The 20,128-nt window shown below is 42.3% G+C and overlaps 1 protein-coding gene across 1 annotated transcript; it reads left to right on the top strand.

Annotated features, from left to right (window-relative positions):
- Positions 1 to 11,803: 11,803 nt before the first annotated feature.
- LOC307210755 (ferritin light chain-like) lies at positions 11,804 to 18,943 on the top strand. Its single transcript, XM_079966942.1, has 3 exons — positions 11,804 to 12,201; positions 16,288 to 16,434; positions 17,748 to 18,943. Exons 1-3 carry the CDS (start codon positions 12,028 to 12,030, stop codon positions 18,243 to 18,245), a joined length of 819 nt encoding a protein of 272 aa, XP_079823068.1. The 5' UTR covers positions 11,804 to 12,027; the 3' UTR covers positions 18,246 to 18,943.
- Positions 18,944 to 20,128: the final 1,185 nt, after the last annotated feature.

Below are 20,128 nucleotides of genomic sequence, written 5' to 3' on the forward strand. Positions count from 1 at the left end.
CAGGGTTTCAGATAAGCCCCGCCTGCCGACCCCCCATATCTGGAGGTGGCCAAGGACTGAAGCAGGGATAATCTGCCCCCCCTCCCAAAGAGTCACATAATGCTTTTAATGCCACTGGTGTTAAGCTGCTCTTCAAAGGCAGCCATATGTGACTGTGCCTTTCTCCAGTGTAGCCAGGTGGCAATTGGGCATAGTAGTATCTGGATGCATTAATAAGAGACTTTCTCCCTTGCATAAATCCAGGCGTGCCAGAAGAGATGTTATGTACTGACTGACAGCTGGAACTGTCTATCTCCCAGAAACCAGGCATTGATAATCATTAAGACAACCCCATTAAGTTCTGACATAATGTCAGCAATATAATATTAGCTCTGGTCAAGTGATGCATAGGAAGCTGCAAGTCATAAGCGGCTTCTGTTTTTAAAGGTTTTTAAACCAGAAAACGTCTTGGAAGTACTGGGAATTAAATGTGGTACATATTGTTTAAATACTTTCTTGTGTTTTTCACTTGACCAACAATGTTTTGGGGTGTAGACAGACTTTATATCAAGCAGCTGCTAAATTTGTAACAGCATATAGCTCTAACAGTGTGTGTGACATTCAGCTGTGTGACATTGCAGCTTTTCATGTTTTCCCACCCCTATGCATTGAATCCATTATTCAGTTATTTCTGTGAATATATTTGCAAGTAAAGAAAGCATTTGTGGATACTGAATGCCATCATATTTGCTTGGCTTCCCATGTGGAAAGTAAGTTGGCCACTCTCTTCCTGTATGTTAAACTAAAACCAAACTACATTGTCTTGTGTGATTCAGATGCTTGATGTGGTTTCCTGTGGGAGCTAGATTGCATTGAAGGGTTGCTAAACTTTTGAACGGAGTAAGTGACAGGATTTTGTCCAAAAGAAAAAAAACCTTGTATTACGACATGCTGTAATTGTCATGTTTAGCTTACATACAGAGAGAGAGAGAGAGAGAGAGAGAGAGAGAGAGAGAGAGACTCGTTGTTTAATTTCCCAATAGTGAAAGAGAGAGAAACAAAGTCTTATTTCCCCCCAAAATGGATTCAGACCCTAGCCAAACTGAGCAGCCTCTGAAGCACTTCAGACTGAGGTGGGTCATTCTGCAAACTGAGATCCAAACTGAATCTTGTGGTCAGTGCACAATCCTAGTATATAGAAGTCAGGTGCACTTATACCCTGTTCATACACATTTTTGTCCTGGCTAGTGAAGCATGCAGGTTTCAGACAGGAAAGAGGCAAAGGTGGGCAAAGAAATCTTTGGCTCGATAAGGTGTGAGGCTCCCTGGTTGCAGATGGTTTTGCTGCCTCTCAGATACAGGAAGAACAGGGAACGTCTCCAGGACAGCAGCTTGCAATCAAGTAGCAGACTGGGCAGCCGCAGTTTCATTCTACACTCTTCTACCAGAAACAAGGTCTCCATCTGTTATTTTCTTCTCTGCAACCCTCACACTTTGAAACAGCATAAGAATGCATGGAAGTTTTCTAACCACTGGCCTTCACACAATCCACCATTTATAAGCTAATCCTCCTTAGTTAAAGAGCACAAGGCCTGGTAAAGCTTCTGTGTCCACTTCTCTTATTCTTCATTGTCCACACTGTCAGGGAGAAGCTGAAGAGCTAATCAGTGTGTAATTCAATCGGTGTCCAGGCTGTGTCATAGTACAATGCTTAGCCTGTAGTGCCACGGGTTAAGTCAGCCAGCTACTGTCATCCTCGGCAGCAGGTGTGAAGACTGTCACTCGGTATAATTGTATGTTACCACTTAGTTGAGTTCCATTGCTGACGCTACTTCACTCAGCACTTAATGAGTGTTTTTCCTGCAGACGCTGAGTTAATTGTAAACTGCTAACTGTAAAAAGGGCTCTTCAGATATTATGGCACTGCACTGGGAATTCTTGCATCATATTAATGAGGGCAAAGAAAATCAAATTTTGATAGACATTGCCAAAAGATTTCCATTTGCTTCCAAGTCCTCATTTCCTGACTTCGGACCAATAAGTCATAACATGTGACAGAATTGGTGTGTGTACAGTTCTGGAATTGATAGTGAAGTTCACATTGTGATTTGGACATTTCCAAAAACTTTGATTTGATCAAATTCTGGGAAGCAGAGTGATCAAAGAGGTATTTCCATTAGAACAGTCTGTTTTCCTGATCACCTTTACAGTGTGTCAGTATATACATTGTGAGATAACTATGACTACAGTCAATTGTAAAGTGAATAATCTGAAAGTTTCTCTAAGTAGCAACCATCTTGCTAATTAAAATATTAGACAAAATCATGGAGGATAAAGCTATCAGTAGCTATTTAGTCATGATCGCTCAAGAGAAGAAGAGGAGTTTGGATTTGATATCCCGCTTTATCACTACCCGTAGGAGTCTCAAAGCGGCCAACATTCTCCTTTCCTTTCCTCCCTCACAACAAACACTCTGTGAGGTGAGTGGGGCTGAGAGACTTCAGAGAAGTGTGACTGGCCCAAGGTCACCCAGCAGCTGCATGTGGAGGAGCGGAGACGCGAACCCGGTTCACCAGATTACGAGTCTACCGCTCTTAACCAGTACACCACACTAGCTTTCAAAAGGCATGCCTCTTGAAGCCAGTCATAAGAATAACAATGGGAAAGGGCTATTACATGCATGTTCTTCTTGCAGAATTCCCATAGGCACCTGGCTGGCCTGTGTGGGGAACAGGATGCTAGACTTAACAGGCCTTTGGTCTGATCCAGCTGTGCCTTTCTTACATTATTAAACAACAAAGAGTCTTGTGGCACATTAAAGACTAGCAAATATATTCTGTCATAAGCTCTCATGGCCCATAGTGTCTACTTCATCAGATGCAAGAAGTGCTGTCCTGAGTTGTCAATGCAAATGTGTGTGTGTGTGTGTGTGTGTGTGTGTGTGTGTATTTCTTTACATGGTTGGGGATAGAGAACTATAAACAGTGAGGTCTGAAGGAAATGAAATGTCTTATGCTTAGAATAGCTTTGCATCCATTGGTCTCTAGCAGAAAGAACAATGGTTTTGAAACATTTTGTCTCTAAAATTAACAGCACTTTTGACAAATAATGCTCTTCTGTATGTAAAAAATAATCTATATCTGCAAGAAATTGGCAAACGGGGATGATAGCAAACTTTTACAATTTACAAATAAAATCTCTCCCTCAACTCTTTGTGTAATATGTAATAGACAAGAGAGTGCACTGAATATTTGGGATATATACAGTGCTGATACACATTGTTACATATGCATTCCATTTGAATGTCAGCCCCTCCTAATGCATGACCCAACCACACATAGCCATTTGTTCTTAAAGCTATTTTTCCTTTATGCAGAGGTTTTCAGGGAAATTCTGTTATTTTTGTCAAAGTAATACCAATGCTGTATCCTGGCTTTCATCAAAGGTAAGCCTACCAAAGCTTTCAGCATTGCCCTTGCAGTGCATAGCAGTGCAGAAACAGCTCCTGACAGATTTCTACAGAAAATACTATTATTTATCTGCCATGTAATTCTTGGGTGATGATTTTCCAAATAAAGATTTTAATCCTCAGAATAACTAAAACTCCTGCCCTTTCCTCCTTTAGAATTCAAGAATTGCATGTAGAGATGGAATAATTGTGAACATTCCTGCTCTTACACAATTTATCCCAATATAGTATCCATACAACTGGAGTTCTGGACCTGATCAATCTGTCAGCCATTTCTTATGCTGTTCCAGTCTTTTCCAAAATACCGTAATATTTGGTTTTATGAGGCTGAGTTTGTAAAGATACAAGATCCATTGCCATTTTCAGTGTTCTCTATTTCCAATTTGTAATTAAAGTTACTAGTCAACTGGGGGGGGGGGATTCCAGCCCTGACTAGTACATAATCTTCAAAAGTAAGCAAGGGAAGTTTTTCATGGCATAGAAATTATGAAGTTTGACACCTGTTGGCAATGGCTGCAGATCAAGTTGTAAAAGCCACTGGAACAGGATCTGGTGAATAAAGAAACTTTAGTAACCCAAAGTGTAGGTGATACACCAAATTAGAAACAAAATGGAGACATTCTGAAAACTGCAGAAGTAAAGGAAACTGGCTGCACCATATAAAGAAATATATCAAGTCTACAGATGTACTTAGCTGTTGTCTAATGCTGCTTTTATCTGGGTGGTCAAAATGCAATATGGCCGTCACTGTTGGCATATCTGACAAGTCTGCTTTTGCCTAGAATAAGTGGTTGCTTGCTGGTTTGCTTCAACTCTGTTTCCTTATAAGCCATATAAAGAAAGTCACTGCAGCTCTCTTCTGATCTAACTCAGAAGGCAGTCTTGCATTTCTTCCCTCAAAAGGCCCTCTCATCTATGCTTTGGTTCTTCTCACGAAGGCATTCAACCTGGTTTTCAATTGTACCACCTCATTTTGCAGGTGAGGTCTCACATCATGGATGATTCTCTCACAACAGGGGGCGAAGGGGGGTATTCCTTTCCTTCAAAAACCCAGGGGCAGGAAGGCAAGCCATTAGGCAGAATGACACTGTTGCCTCAGGCAACTGATTTTTGTTTCATGAAAGGGCAGCAAGCTTTCTTTCTGTCTGTCTGTCTTGCTTTCATTCCAGCTAAGAACAGGGAGAAGTGGTTGTGAGATTTGCTGGCTGATGTGCCAGAATAACTTGCAATACTAACCTGACTGTTCTTGGGTACTATGCATCTTGACTGCAGTGAGTCTCCATTTTGCTGCTTCACCTCAGGCAACAATGTGCCTTGGATTGGTCCTGGTCTTTGGTTGTATGTGTACCCATCTCTCATAAAGATGGGTCTCTGCCATCTGAAGTGGAACCATAAACACACATACTTACCATCTCAGTGAGGAATAAGACAGAGTCATGATGTTAGGAGGACAGACATATTACAACAAGGACCTAGCCCTTTGTATTGGTGATAACAATACACATTAAAACAGCTGCCAGAGGATGGATGAAGCACCTGCTGTGGAGAGCAGCAGCTGGAGTTCATTTTGGGTCCAAAGGGCTGGGGCCAAGCAGACAGGCTGCATGTGCACTAATCCAGCACCATCACCACCTCCACCACTGACAGGTGCCCCCTTGAAGAAGGAAAACTATTTGGGGAGGAACCCAAGTTTTATAAGAAGAACAAATCCCCAGCTGGCTTAATCAGCAGATCTCCAATTACTTCAAGGGAATTATAGTGACTTCCATAAGTGAGGATATGACCCGTTCCCCTCCAGTTGCTGCCTTGGCTCATTGTTCTTCATTTTTCTATATTATTTCTCTCCAGCTTAACTGTGAAATGATTTTTTAAAATTATCATTATTTTGTAAAACACTATATAACTAGAATAAGACTCCGTTCTCCTCTAGTTAGCATTATCACAGTGTGCTCTAATTATTGGCTCCTTTCCCCTATGAAGTCATACTCTGACCATGCCATGCAGCCCTTCACAATGATGCATTGAGTAGATAAGTGTGGCAAAGAACCTCTGAATGAAATATTGGCACAACAAGTGTTCCTTTAGAGGAAGAAAAATGTGACCTTGGCAAATGTAAGAACAGCATCCACAAAGAATTCTGTGGTAACTGATTAGTAGATGACCCAACTGAAGCTCCTGGAGTGGAGGAGGGTGGAGATACATCACAGCGAGGAGGGCTGCCAGTGTCTCAACTGGTTCTTAACTGTATTTTAACGTGCAACTATTAGGCAGGTGAGACTGTTTATCTCCATGCTATGGAAAGTTTCAGCTTCTAATTTCTACTTATCTTAAAGGCACATCAAGAGAACATTTAAAACGTAGACAGTGCTGATGGAGAATATTTGTCTTGGGTGAAGTCTAGAGAAAGACTTAGCAAACAATTGGCTGTCAGCTCCCTTTGAGTTGCTACTTGGTAAAATTTGTCACTCTCTTTACTATACTGGACCACCAGGTACTGGTGGTGGTTCCATTTCGGCTTCTTTGGGTGCCTTCCAGCACATGGGGACCTCCAAGGAAGAATACAAAGAAGGAAAACAATGTGTTGAATGGAAATGCACCACCATTGGTGGTGACTTGGGGAGGCAATTTGGAACAGAGAAGCAGTGTGAATGGAAATAGTTAAGCAGCCCTCTCCTCCCACTTCTCCACTTCAAATCCTCCCGCCAAACCTGCTTTCCCCTATACTTGCAAAACGGCTTTGCTAGGCTTGTGTTGCATGTGTTTTGTGAATACTGTAGACAGGGTTGTCAGGTAAGATCGAGTGGCAGCAAACCTTTAACAGAAAAAATATAATGGGAGAAGCATAAAGTTTAGCTACATGAACCAGAACATAGCCTTTAGCTCCACAAATAGCCATCTTTTTTTATTTAAAACACACACACACACCAAAAAAAACCCATCTCCTTTTTTGGGTGGGGGTGGGGAAGTCTGACAAAAATACCTTACACTGAAGATTGAACCCCAAACTATACAGCACTGACACAGTAAATCTGGCTCAAATCTGTTTTTGTAAAATGTCATTGGCATAAATGATATTTTATATAAATAAATTATATGCACACATACACAGAGAGAGAGACTGGTAAAATAAATTCAGCTTGTATATTCTGCAAGCTGTTATGGATCTGTCTTGGAGGTACATTTGTTTACACTCAGTGTGGATGTGCCAGTGTACTGTACAATGTGTCAGACTAAGCTTGAAGGAAAGGACATCAAATGGTTTTAAGTTTCACAGATTTCTCTATATATAAACTACTGGTTTCAGATTATGCAGTAAGGCCCTTGGATGAGAACTCCGGATAGAATCTACTGAGAACATGTCTTGTGCAAGCTATGTTGGAATGAATGGGATAATATTGCAAATGCTACAACAAACATCAGCATCGAATATATATTTTACAAGCTCTCAAACATGAACCTATCAACCACTTCCTGGAAAAGTCCCAATGGAGATACTGGCACAGGAGGCACAGGAGGAGCAAGGAGACAGAAGGGGCAGCCCACATTCTCCAGCAAAGCAAAGAACAGGGCTGATGGGTAAAACAGTCCTGTCACCTTTTAGAAAAGAAACACACGGGACAGACAGGATGGTGTTTTTTTCCACTTAAAGGCAGCAAACAGTCAATTGGAAGAGATAAAAAGTAGCAAATCTCCCTGGTTTTGGATCTAAAGGACTCTCCAGCCACCACAAAGGGACAGATCTGATAATAATCTTATTGGAATCAAATCTTATTGGGGTCAGATGCTGTCTTAAACAGGGGTATGGCAGGGGTATGGCATCCTAGCCACCTTTGCTCTATGCTGCAAGTGATGTGTAGAGAAACTGAATGAATATTTAGTTTATAAGAATCATAGATCTGGGGGTGATTCTGGGGGATCTGGAATACAAGATGCGACTTCCGGCGGATCGTGAAGTGGAAGCAAGTGAGATCTCTACCGAGAGTATCTGGCTTTTGAGGAAAAATAGGGGGTGCTGCAAGAGCGCCGCAGCCCCCCAAATACTCTTGAAAGGGGATTCAAGAGGCAGAGTTCCCGGCGCTGTCGATTAGCAGCTCCCCTGGCCATACAAGATGCAACTACTGCATCCCTGACACAGAGAGGACCATCTAGTCTCTACTTAAATACCACCAGCAGAGCCCATCCACCTCCTGAGGCAATCCGTTCTATTGTCAGATACGGTAGCTCTTGCCATTAAGAGCTTAAAGTTTACTCAAAATCTGCTTTCCCTCCAATTTCTTCCGATTAGTTCTAGTTTCACCCTCCAGAGGAAAAGAGAACAAGTCCCAGCTCTGGAGGAAGCAGGAACTGCATGAGGAGCAAGAGGCAGCAAATGACTTCTCTCATAGCAAAAAGCACAGGCAACATAGCTGTGAAATAGGGACCTGCTGCATGACACCTCCTGGCCTACAAAGGGAATCTGGAAATTTCCCTAAGCCCCCTGTGGGCTTTCCAAAGTTATATTGGAGAGAGGATTGGACTGAAATGTAGTGCACACTGAGGTTTTAAGCTTTGGTCCTTCAGCTGTTGTTGAACTATAACTCCCATCAGTCCCAGGGAGCATGGCTAATGGCCAGCAATGATGGGTGTTGTAGTTCAGCAGTATCTGGAGGGCCTTGTTGGATGGGGCTTGTTGGATGGCTTTGTCTGAAAAATGAATGTGAGAAACAGAACAGTGCCTTTGAAGTGAATGTGAGAGGCAGACAGAACTCATTGTCCCTACTGCTGGTGGTGGTGTCCTTGTAAGCATCTGGCCTTGTGGCTCATAATCCTCTTGTGCATCCTAATCCTCTAATGGTGATGAATGCAGATGCCAGGTTCTAGCCATGGGACAGCAGAGAGTTGCACCTGAAAATAGTGCAAATGCTGCTATGGTGCTTCTGTGTAGTCCATCTTGCACATTCCTGTGGTGGAAGCTGATGAGTTTTTGGGGGTGCAGTCTGAATACAGAATGAAATGGGTGAAGGAAATTTTCAACCAGGCTGTCTTTCTTCATTAGGTAGTAGAGTCCCAACTCTCCAGCCAAAACAGAGGTTTCATGCCTGCTCTTCCCTTGAAAACAGGTTATGTCCCTCTGGAAATTTATTCATAAGTCTGCCTATTGACTCTGGAAGCAGAGATTTGCCCAGGCAGATCTCTCTACTGCCCTTCAACAGAGAATACTGGAACAGATATTTTTAGGGAGCTGGCATAATTGACATATTCATTATTAAACTGTGACATAATGAAAAGGAGAATCAAAGGCTGTGTGCAAGAAGTAAGGGAGGGAAATGTTTTCAGCAGTAATTTTAATTGCCATATTCTGGGTCACTTTTAGTCACTTGTTGTAGCACATGTAGTACACCCAGCTAGCCCAGTATCAACCCATTCCCTTTTTTTAAAACTACAGAAAAGACATCCTAACATCCTAAAGTGGTTACAAATCTGGTGATTCATAAGACTTTCACACTGCATTTGACTAAAAAGAAAAAGAAATCTCTGCACCATAAAACTGAGCTTTGGAGAGCAGCTGCACATCTTTTCTGCCAAGTGGAGATGCGGTAACTAATCCAGAAAATGAACAGAGCAACCGTCTTGCAGGATAAAGAACTTCTTGAAAACAGGCAACAAGTTCACATGGGTATTTGAGTAAAAGATGGAAACTATTTCTCCTCTCCGTGGATATTATTAACACCACGATCATGGCTTTCTTTGCCCACGCAATTTGGCAGAGCAAAATTCCTGATGTTATTCTAATGGAGCGCTTTTCCATACCTAAATGTGATTATCACAGGAATGGTGTGACATGGGAATGACCTGGTGTCTTCAGGGCGTCAGGCTTCATCCTGACTCTGACAGAATGAAAGTAACAGGGCTTGTGTGTGTCACTTGGATCCTGCATAGGTTGGCTGTGCACAGGCATGAGGCCAGGGTGCAGGCAGCTTGGGGATCTGAGCCAGTGCAAACATTTCCTAAGAGTGATATTTAAAATATTCAGTCTCAAGCATCCCAATGTGTACTGTGCTCTGCAAGCAGAAGCTTGGTGGAGTTCAAGTGTTTTGTGCCAGCACAACCCTTTGAGGATTACAGCTTGGCCAGGCTGTGACTATACGTGTGCAACCTTAAAAGTTTTGTGGGAAACCATGGTACTCCCTCCAAATGTATTTATCAAGGGTCTTTTATTTTAATACATACAAAAAAACAACCACCCCAGTTAACCTGTGAATTTTTGACTATTGTCTTAGACAGGGTTTCTCATCTGCCTACTCTGTGCAAACATGTTAGCATGAAACTCTTCAAAAGATGAATAACTTTAGTTTAAAATGTAAGGCATTGATGCAGAAACACACACATCCCATTGCCCATCCATGTGCATTTGAATGTTCTCAAATTTCATGTGATAATTTAAGGTATTTACTCTAATAATTAGAGCATGTAATGGGATTTATGCAAATGTAATTATGAATTGATAGGGAGTAGTACTTTTTTTAACAAAAAGAAATTCAATAAGCATAAGCTGGTAGAAACTCAGTGAACAGAAACTTATCACATTTGAAAGCTACCTAATCACACTTCTGGTTTGCTGGATTCTGAACATTCCTGTGGGTTCTTTTTCTTTAATTATTTTTCTCTTAATGGTTGTTTGCAAAACTGCAGATTATTACACATGATAAAGTAAATAGGCTACCACAAAACATGGGTGCTCAGCTTTTTCATAATGCACCTCCCATGTGTTGCTCTTTTAAAAAGCTGCCCAAATCTCAGCAAATATTCAGCATGCAGCCAAAAGCTTTAGCCTACCCTCTATCTCAGCATGGGGGTAAAGAGACAAGAAGAAAAGGGAGGGAACCAAATTATATAAGCTGACTATACATGTTTAGGTGCTAAAGGTATTTTAAAAGTTTTATTGATTTTAATTGTTGTTTTTAATGATTATATACATATACAAATTTGCATCACCAAGATATACTTAACGGATCTTGCCAGGTCTATTTACTTAATAAAAGAAACTGGTTTATCTACCTTAGTCATCCTCTATGGGCCAATCTTGCAGTATATGATAAGAGGGGGTAAAGGTAGCTGGAAAATTGTAAATGACAAACAGCAATGAACAAAACAAAACAAAACACCTTCTGCACTTCCATAGTCTGGAACAGGACAAGAGATCTGCAAGTGACTCACCAAGGGAACACAGGAAATAGTGGATAGCTCTTGTGTACTTGGTGCTCTCTTCAATCAGTAACTGTAGCACTAAAGCAGAAGGGAGCTAAAGAGATAAGGAAGGTTTAGCTGAGCAGCCACTGACTTGGATTGCATATGCTGACTGCATGTTTAAATAGCAGCAGTCAGCACTGTGACTGACATAGTTTCTATATGGCTGGGAGGTATCCTTGTGATTGATCACTCTCTCAAGCCCTGCCTGAAATTGTTCGTGCTCCAAGGTCAAAGATGGACTGTAGCTCAGTAGCAGAGCATCTACTTTAAGTCACTGACTGGAAGCAACTGTAGGTGGGACATCTGCACAGATTGTGCCCGGAGAGGCATTGGTGGGTTCTTTTAACCTCACAGGTGACTGAGGAGGAAGAAAGCGGGACTGAACTAGTGAAAAAGGTCTTGCTGCCATTTATTTAAAAACTCAAGATTAAGTCCACTTCACACAAGGCAAGAAAATCCCTATTGTTGACCATGTAGGCATCCAGATTTACAAAGTGAACCCATAAAGCATAATGCTTGACATCTCAATAGGAAGAGAGAATGGGACTGATTTTTAGTAAAATATGCTCAACTGAACGTAGTAAAATTCACTGCTTGAATCCGGAGTTTGTTGCTCCTCTTTCTCATTTCTCACTTCTGTAATCCAAATACAGAAATGACATAGGCTAGGGCTATTGGATCTCTGTTTCCTGGAATGTGCATTCACTTTAGGGTGTACATTTCCCCCACCACTTTCTATTCTGCGGTATGTTCGGACAGCGACCTTCACGAGCGCTGCTTTGCAGCACGGGACTGCGCAATCCTCTGCAGTGTATAGAAGTATTCAGGGAAGCCTTTCGGCGAGGCTAGTTCCCAGGTTAAACGGGCGCGGGACTTCAGTCTTAGAAAACGCGCAAGAGCGTGCAAAACGCAAAGATAAAACTTAGGAAGGGCGTGTGCGTGTGAAGTCTCGCAGCGAATGCAGGCCAACGTGCTCCTTCAAGCCTGAGAGGAGTTCTGTCACGGACAGTTAGGCAGCTCTGTCCTGGCAGGAAAGGGCGTGTGGGAGCGGGCCCGCCCGCGGCCAGGTGCGCGCCAGGTGCCCGCGTCCCGCCCTGCCTCTGTATATATAGCCGCCAGGAGACGGGGAGCGCGCGCGCGCCTCTTCACCTTCTTCCCTTCACGAGCTGCTGCTTCCTGGTTGCTTTTTTTTTTTTTTTTTAATAAACCCCACACTCATCTCTTGTTTGATGTTCCAACTTCAGGCAGCTCCTCAGTGACGCGGCGGCCTCCCCGTCGTGCCTTGGGCCGGCGGCTGGACGGAAAGCGAGGCCGGCGGTGAGGAGGAGGCCCAGCCGTAGTAGCGGGCCATGGCCGAGCCGAGTCCGAAAAGGCTCAAGAGCGGCCTGCCCTTGTGCGCCATCCACCGGCATGGCAGAGCCCTGGGCAAACTCGTGAAGCAAAACTTCCCCGCCGTGGTGGAGGAAGGCCTGTGCGGAGTCACCGGCGCCCTGCTCGAGGTCGCCTACGTCTTGCAGATGCTGGTAAGGCCACCCGCTTGGCGCGCCAAGGCAGGCCTGGCGCGAGGCGCACCGCCAGCGTCTCTTTCCTCTGTGTTCGAGATTCCTCTTTTCAGGGCCACGACGAGGGCTCGCTCTGGGTTCGCCTTTTCCCTTCCTCCCTCACCTCCTCACCTCGACGGGCCTCTTCAGTTGGGGTTCGTTCTTTCCTCGTTTCTGCTCTGCATTTATGCCGGACTTGCAGGTCCACGATAGCCAGTGCTCCCCCCCCCCCAGGGTGCACAGTACCGGCACTTCTTTTTTGTGTTGTTAAAAAGTGTGACACTTACTGCAACAACTTCATGGTGACTACTGGCACCTATTTCTCCGGGGGGGGGGGACACTGAGATAACCGTTGCTTGAGTTCTTCTTCCTAAGCGGCAGTCATCAAGCAATGGATATGTTGTTATAAGATAAAGTAAAGGGTAAAGGGACCCCTAACCATTAGGTCCAGTCGTGGCCAACTCTGGGGTTGCGGCGCTCATCTCGCTTTATTGGCCGAGGGAGCCAGCGTACAGCTTCCGGGTGATGTGGCCAGCATGACTAAGCCGCTTCTGGCGAACCAGAGCAGCACACGGAAACGCCGTTTACCTTCCCGCTGGAGCGGTACCTATTTATCTACTTGCACTTGACGTGCTTTCAAACTGCTAGGTTGGCAGGAGCTGGGACCGAGCAAAAGGAGCTCACCCCATCGTGGAGATTCGAACCGCCGACCTTCTGATCGGCAAGTCCTAGGCTCTGTGGTTTAACCCACAGCACCACCCGCGTCCCATTGTTATAAGATAGCCCACGTTAAAAAGGGGGGTAGAAGAGGTGCACACCTGGGGCTACACTTCAGACCTCCCATGGGAACCCTTCTAGTAACCTCATGGTGTGTGGTGGCTAGTTCATTGCAAAGGCACACTTTAAAACATTATTATGTACCGTACATCTTCTGGAACTGCTGTTGTGAAAACAGATTCTGGTTTGCATCCCGGGGAGCTGTGGCTAAAACACTTCTTCCTTTGCTGGATACAGCTGAGGCATGGCTTTTCTTCTGTATTAAACCAACATCTGCTGAGGTCTTTTGCTGCACATAAAGTGACTAAATCCCCACTCTTTCCACACATGTGTGCCTGCATTCATACACTCGGCTGACAACATTAGTTCATGAATAATTGCTCAGTTGGTTAGAGTATGGGGCTGATAATACCAAGGTCCCAGGTTTGAACCCCATATGGGACAGCAGCATATTCCTGCATTGCAGGGGATTGGACTAGATGATCCTCAGGGTGCCTTCCAACTCTACAACTCTGTGATTGTATGATTCTATTCTATCTGGTATACTCCTTTGCCACATATGGCCCTGGCCTCAAACTTAGGATGGAGGCCCATTCCCTTCCCTTTTGTCACTCTGCCATGCCTCCATTGTGCTATGAAGCCAGGCTCCCACTGCTTTTCAAATGCCCTCTCATTCACAGATGCTCCTTATGTAAACCACCCATCCTTCATATGCAGAGCCAACCTCTTGTAAGGTCATGTTAAAATGCTCATGTGTTGGAAGGCTATGGGAAAGAAATGACATCGTTTTGTCCACCGGATGACAACTGGCTGTATACACATGGATTGCACACAACTGAATGGATATATGCAGAATTATTCATTGTAACACCAAACTAAATTATTAATGTATCTCCCCCAAATTTCAGGTTTCTATTTCATAAGGCAGTATTGTAAGTATTTTGGGGGTATGCCAAGTCCACTGTTTTGAGGGAGAGATATTCACGTATGCCCCATTTTGATGCCAGAAGTACTTTTTGTGAGCAAATACTTAGCTAGGTCATGTGGATATACCCTAGCAATTTTGATACTGCCATGAATGAGCAGGTCAGACAGTACCACACATCTTATATATTATGGTACATTTTGCTGCTGTATGAAATTACTATATTGCTATATTCACTGTATTTACAATGTCTAATATTTCTTTTAAGGTTGTTCATGGCATATAAATAATAATATGCATGGAAAATAATGGTTCAGCATTTACTGCAAGCGGACACTCATAAACTGATGCAAAGCTCCTGTGCAATCTTTCCCCTTTGTATAACTCACTTCTGTCTGTTGCTGTCTGTCGTGATTTCTTTTTATATGAAGTCCTAATTTTGGACAAGTCCTTCATCTTAGGAGGCCCGGAACCAAGGAAGGAAATTTACATGCTGACTGACTCACTTTTGGATATGTGAACAGTAGTGAATCAGTCTTTAAGAGACTCAGTGCCTGTAAGTATGGGGGCAGAAGTCAGGCCCTTTTTACTTGCGAAAAATATGAGTGTTAAATGAGTCTGGTAGGCAACAGACGGTAATGAAGCTACACTGATTATACGGTAGAGTAAGAGAATCAAGGAATGAAGAGCAGGGATGGGGAAAGTGATGAAGCAAGGGAAGAAAAACTGACTCAGAACTTAGTGGTGGGAAGCTGTGACAACATCCTTCAGCTGTCACTGCATTCCTTCTAAAAAGAGAAAAGGGGAAGCTGCTGACAACACTGCCCTGATTAGATATAAGGATCACAATTCAAGATGACAATATTCTCAGAATATGAGAACATATTTTTCCAGCAAAAACAATGAGGAATGGGAGAATAATAGCCATAAAGTCCCATCTTCTCTGCAGGCACAGAATGTACTTGGGCAATTGCTGGAACTTAGTATGAATCTGGATCTGTTTCTTTCATATTGTTAATGATTTTCTTCATGTTTTAATGTGATGAAGACCTTAGGGAGTGTTTTCTTATCTCATATATCTATCTGATTGGCCACTGTGAGAACAGGATCGTTGACTGGATGGGACATTGGTTTATTTGCCGGGGCTCTTCTTATGTTCCTTTGAAGTTTGAAGGAGGGTAAACTTGGTAGGCAGTAAACTGAAGAGGCAGTAATCTGAAGTAAACTGAAGTAAACTGAACATGAAGAGTAGCAGTGATCCAAGACCTGATTATGGAAGTGACATTGTTTCGATTTCCCTATGATTCCATTCCACACACTGTTTTCAATAATGTAAGAATTCAGAAACCATGTGGAAAAATCAAGCTCATGTGGGAAGAACAGCAATAACACCAGGGGCCAGATCTGGAGGATGGGGTGTGTAAGAAAGCGGTAACATGACACAGGATGTAACTATGGGAGAAGAATGGCAATCATGTTGCCTGTATATCCCCCTGCATAGTTTCCACTCTCCAACTACTACTCCAGAGGCAACAGCTTCTAACTTTCTGCAACAAAAGAAGTGACAAATGGTACAGCCATTCCTCATCCTTACAAATATCTGCTGTAGAAATATACAGCATCCTGATTCAGCCAGAGATCTGCATGCATAAGCAGTCTTGTGTGCATGTTGCGTTTGGATGAGCATCCTTATTCACATCATCACGTGTACTTGAGTCCTCATACACTGACTAGATGCATCTTTGAATGAAATATGCATCTGTATCATTCCCCACCACCACCAATTCAACTACTTTCAGTTTTTTGAAAAATATTTCAGATATTTCTGCATTCTGTAAAATTAACAGTGTTTACCTTTTTTGAATATAATTGTGCTAAATCAGATCCCATTCACATTAAGGCATGAGTGAGGAGTACGCGGCTCACCCTGTGTCATTGGGCTCCAGCTCCCTTTATCCCCAGCCAGAATGGGCAGTGATCAGGGATTTTGGGAATTGTTGCCCAATGACATGGGGGGGTATAGTCCCACCCCTAATTTCGAATATTAGTAAACTTTCTGGAAAACTAATTGCCCATGACTACAACTAAAACAGGTTATATGGTCTTTTGTCTGATGTACAAATATTTTTTTTAAACTTAACATACACATACCCCAGGGTACCTAATATGAAATATTGTTTCTATCTATGGCAAAAGCAAAAGTTTGTATTTTACTTCTAAAATATATCGGTTTTCCAGAAATGTTTTTTTCTTCTACTCTTTTTGAAGTTTAAACCTAAGTATTGTAAAATATTATGCAATATTATTGTACTTTGTATATGAACTGCAGTGGGTGTTTTGCTTTGTCGTCTGTTTGAAAAATATAGGGTGAAATCTTTGATCATTCTGATATGGCTTTACCAAATGTTTCTAAATTCTTCTGGGACCGGGCTAAAGAGGAGAGGGAAGCAGCAGAAGCTCTCATACAATACCAGCATGACAGGGGAGGCCTCTACTGTACCAGAGTTATCCAGGTATGTGGCAAAGTTTGTCCTCATGCCAGAGGTTTAACTTCATAAGATATATGTCTCATGTAACAGATCAAAAAAGAACTCGCACACATATCTCTTATGGTGTGAGCTACATATGTATTTAGCTACACCTTTTTTCATGTTAGCCTAGAAGCATAAAGCAAGAAGACATTTTTTTTTGGGGGGGTCATATTTCTGCATGACACCTAGCGGGTTTCATGCCTCTCACAGTAAAATGATAGGGTCAGATTTGGAGCTTAGCTTTTCCCCCCATACAAATTCAAATTTTCTTTTTAGACATCAGTCTTATTGCACTTATTAAAGATGGGGTTTTTTAACACCACTGTAACCATGATTTGAGTTCCTCCCCCACTTCCAGAATGTGAATGACATATGTCCATATGTTAGCAGGTATAGAAGTGCTTTCACCCTGCCATCTCTTGCAATTTGAAGCAAATATGTGTGAAAACTATTTTGTTTTTCTGCTCCAAGGCAACTAATCTGGGAGACCCAGCACAATCCATATCCTGAATCCATATCCTTTGAAAATCTAGCAAATTTCATTTGATATTCATTTAATCTTATCTCTTGTGGACATCCTTCCCTATGCAAGCAAGCAGCACCCACATGAAAAGCACCATTCCATGCTTTTAGATCCCATCCTTCCTCCAGGGGTCTGAGGGTAGAGTACACGGGTTCTCTTCTTTTTATTAAGAGCGGTAGTCTTGTAATCTGGGGAACCGGGTTCGAGTCTCCACTCCTCCACATGCAGCTGCTGGGTGACCTTGGGCCAGTCACACTTCTTTGAAGTCTCTCAGCCCCACTCACCTCACAGAGTGTTTGTTGTGGGGGAGGAAGGGAAAGGAGATTGTTAGCCGCTTTGAGACTCCTGAAGGGGAGTGAAAGGCGGGATATCAAATCCAAACTCTTCTTCTTCTTCTTCTTCTTTACTGGAGCTCTGCATGGATCAATGTTACACTCATGCAATTTTATGCAGCTTCGTAGCAGTATGGGTTGCTACAACCCATTCTAGGCTTTCATTACTTTATTGGCAATGAACATATTTTAGGGATCAATATTATCCACACTAATTATACAAACACTTGGCTAACGTATCATCATATAAAAGCTGTAATAAGCTTGGTGAGCTGCCTTGTGTGCATATATTAATTTTCTATACCTGTATCCCACAAATCTCAAAGATGTTGCTCAGAAGACTGAGGTAAGAGCATTACAGCACAAGCAGTTGAAAATGTGGTGGAAACAATTGTAACTTCTACTATTTGCCATCTTTGTTCTGCTCTTTGTGATTCCAGAAACCACCCAGTGTGTTAATAAGCGGTGTGGCGGCAGCTCTGGAAGTAGCCCTAGTACAATGGAAGATGATGGCGGGCCATTTTGAAGAGCTTTATGCTCTGAGTATCAAGAACTCAGATCCTCACACTGCAAGCACAATTAAGAAGCAATTTCTAGCACCCAAGATACAGAAGATCAAGTTGATGGGAGATCTAATTACCAATGCTCGTAGGCTTAGGAATGCCCAGGATAGCAGAAGTGACCTTGAGAACTATCTTATAGACCGTCTGCAAAAAGAACTAAAGATTGGGACCGATTCAGAAGCACACTGCAGTCTCCATGCACCATTTCAGAAATGTACAGGAGCTGCAAATAGGCTACAGTTTCTGCGAGAGGAGTACCCTCAGCCCAGGAATGGGATAAGGCCAAAATACCAAGGCCAGTGTTGCTCCCTCTCTCAGCCTCGGTGGAAGGGCTTGCGGGAAAGAGATCAAAGGCAGGAGCACAAATGGCATTAGATTGGCTGGGATATGAAGTATGCCACTGCTGAGCAGTGTTATGATATTCATACATCTCTAAATTGTCCCGGAATAGTTGTCTATAGGTTGACATGATTTGTGAAAACAGTCTCCACAAACAGGGTAACTGTACCATCATGATTTGGTCATTGTTGATTATTTTGTTCATGATACTATGTTTGAAAAAGCAATTATTCCACCATGGACTGCAGTCCTTTCTATGAGTGCAGAAACTCCTTACCTTCATATAAAAGCTATACTAACTCTTACCCACAATATTGATCTCTAGACAATCATGTATCTAGTATAGTCAGGCATTAGGTTAGCTTGAATAAGTGCATAAATGATAACCTTGTATTTTTCTACTATGTAGTAAGGGTCTTTTATAATGCATTCCTTTAAAATAACAAGATAAATTAGATTTTAATATTTCAATGGTTGCCGTGATAGAAGTTTATTAACCTTACAGAGACTTCTGTTTTAGTGTACATCCATTTTTATGATATATATATATATATATATATATATATATATATATATATATTGCTACATAGCTTAATGTAAGCACAATAAAATTGTTTACCTTGGTGCATTGTACTTACATTTTTAAGGTGGTATTTTACTATGAAATATTTTACTACATATTTGATACGCCTGCAATAGCAATGATAATAAATGTTGAAAATTTAAAAATGAAATATATCTATCTTTTGTGCTTTTTCATGATCAGCCACATGTTATGCTCCTGTTGGGAAGAAGCCATATATATGAATAAGGCTTTTAAATAAATGAATTGAGCACACCCTCTGCAGTCACAGTGCTTAACCATGCTTGATTTCCATAACACAGGGTGGTGTTCAGGGAGCAGGTTTAGAGACCTTAATTCCTATATGTGGAGTTCTGTCATTCTCATGGGTGAAGATCCAGAACTAGGATACTGCTTTAATGGGAGAGAGGGGCAAATTCTGTCCTCCACCCCTGACAAATTACCACTAGTAGCGATTCTGTCATCGTATGTAATACAGTGGTACCTCAGGTTAAGTACTTAATTCGTTCCAGAGGTCCGTTCTTAACCTGAAACTGTTCTTAACCTGAAGCACCACTTTAGCTAATGGGGCCTCCTGCTGCTGCCATGCCGCCAAAGCATGAATTCTGTTCTCATCCTGAAGCAAAGTTCTTAACCTGAGGTAATATTTCTGGGTTAGCGGAGTCTGTAACCTGAAACGTATGTAACCTGAAGCATATGTAACCCGAGGTACCACTGTATGTCTCTGCATAGAGATCCATTTCACTTTAATAAGGGCTTAATGGTGTCTAGATTGTGCCCAAGATAAAATATCATAATCAAAACTCCTTTGTAAGATTTAATTGTTGGCATTGCTCCCTTGTCTCTAACACAATTGGTATTATTATTAGTAGTAGTAGTATTAAAAATTTGTATACCGCCGTATACCTGTAGATCTCAGGGTGGTTCACAGGATAAAATCACAGTATAAAAACACCAAATACATAATCAAAATAAAAACAAAAAGTAGTAAATAATTGTTCAAAAGGAATTGCAATGTTTTGCCTTTTGTTTATGAGGACAAAAAAAAATCTTATCTCTTCGCTGGACCAGTCCTGCCAATAGTAAGTTTGAGGGTGTCAAATATTTTAGTGACTGCATGTGAATGGTTGCAGATATACTACCTTTGCTTTCCAGAGCAGCTGGAATATACAGTTATGTATGAGTGCAGGGAGGGGGTCAATAGCAGACCACACTGGGATGTCTCATGTTTCAGCACTGGTGTACAAATAGGTAGTGGCAATACATATGGAGCAAGGAACTCTTAATCTAGCATGGTGAGAAAGACTGATCCAAATAATTCTTAGATGGGTTGTTC

This window comes from Podarcis cretensis, assembly GCF_951804945.1.
Source record: "Podarcis cretensis genome assembly, chromosome: 1".
Lineage (NCBI taxonomy): Eukaryota > Metazoa > Chordata > Lepidosauria > Squamata > Lacertidae > Podarcis > Podarcis cretensis.

Bases quoted from the DNA above. Each gene is read 5' to 3' on its own strand.
- LOC307210755 (XM_079966942.1), top strand. From the start codon at position 12,028: ATGGCCGAGCCGAGTCCGAAAAGGCTCAAGAGCGGCCTGCCCTTGTGC. The intron at 12,202-16,287 runs GTAAGGCCACCC...TGAAAAATATAG, and splicing joins CCTACGTCTTGCAGATGCTG to GGTGAAATCTTTGATCATTC. The intron at 16,435-17,747 runs GTATGTGGCAAA...TTGTGATTCCAG, and splicing joins ACTGTACCAGAGTTATCCAG to AAACCACCCAGTGTGTTAAT.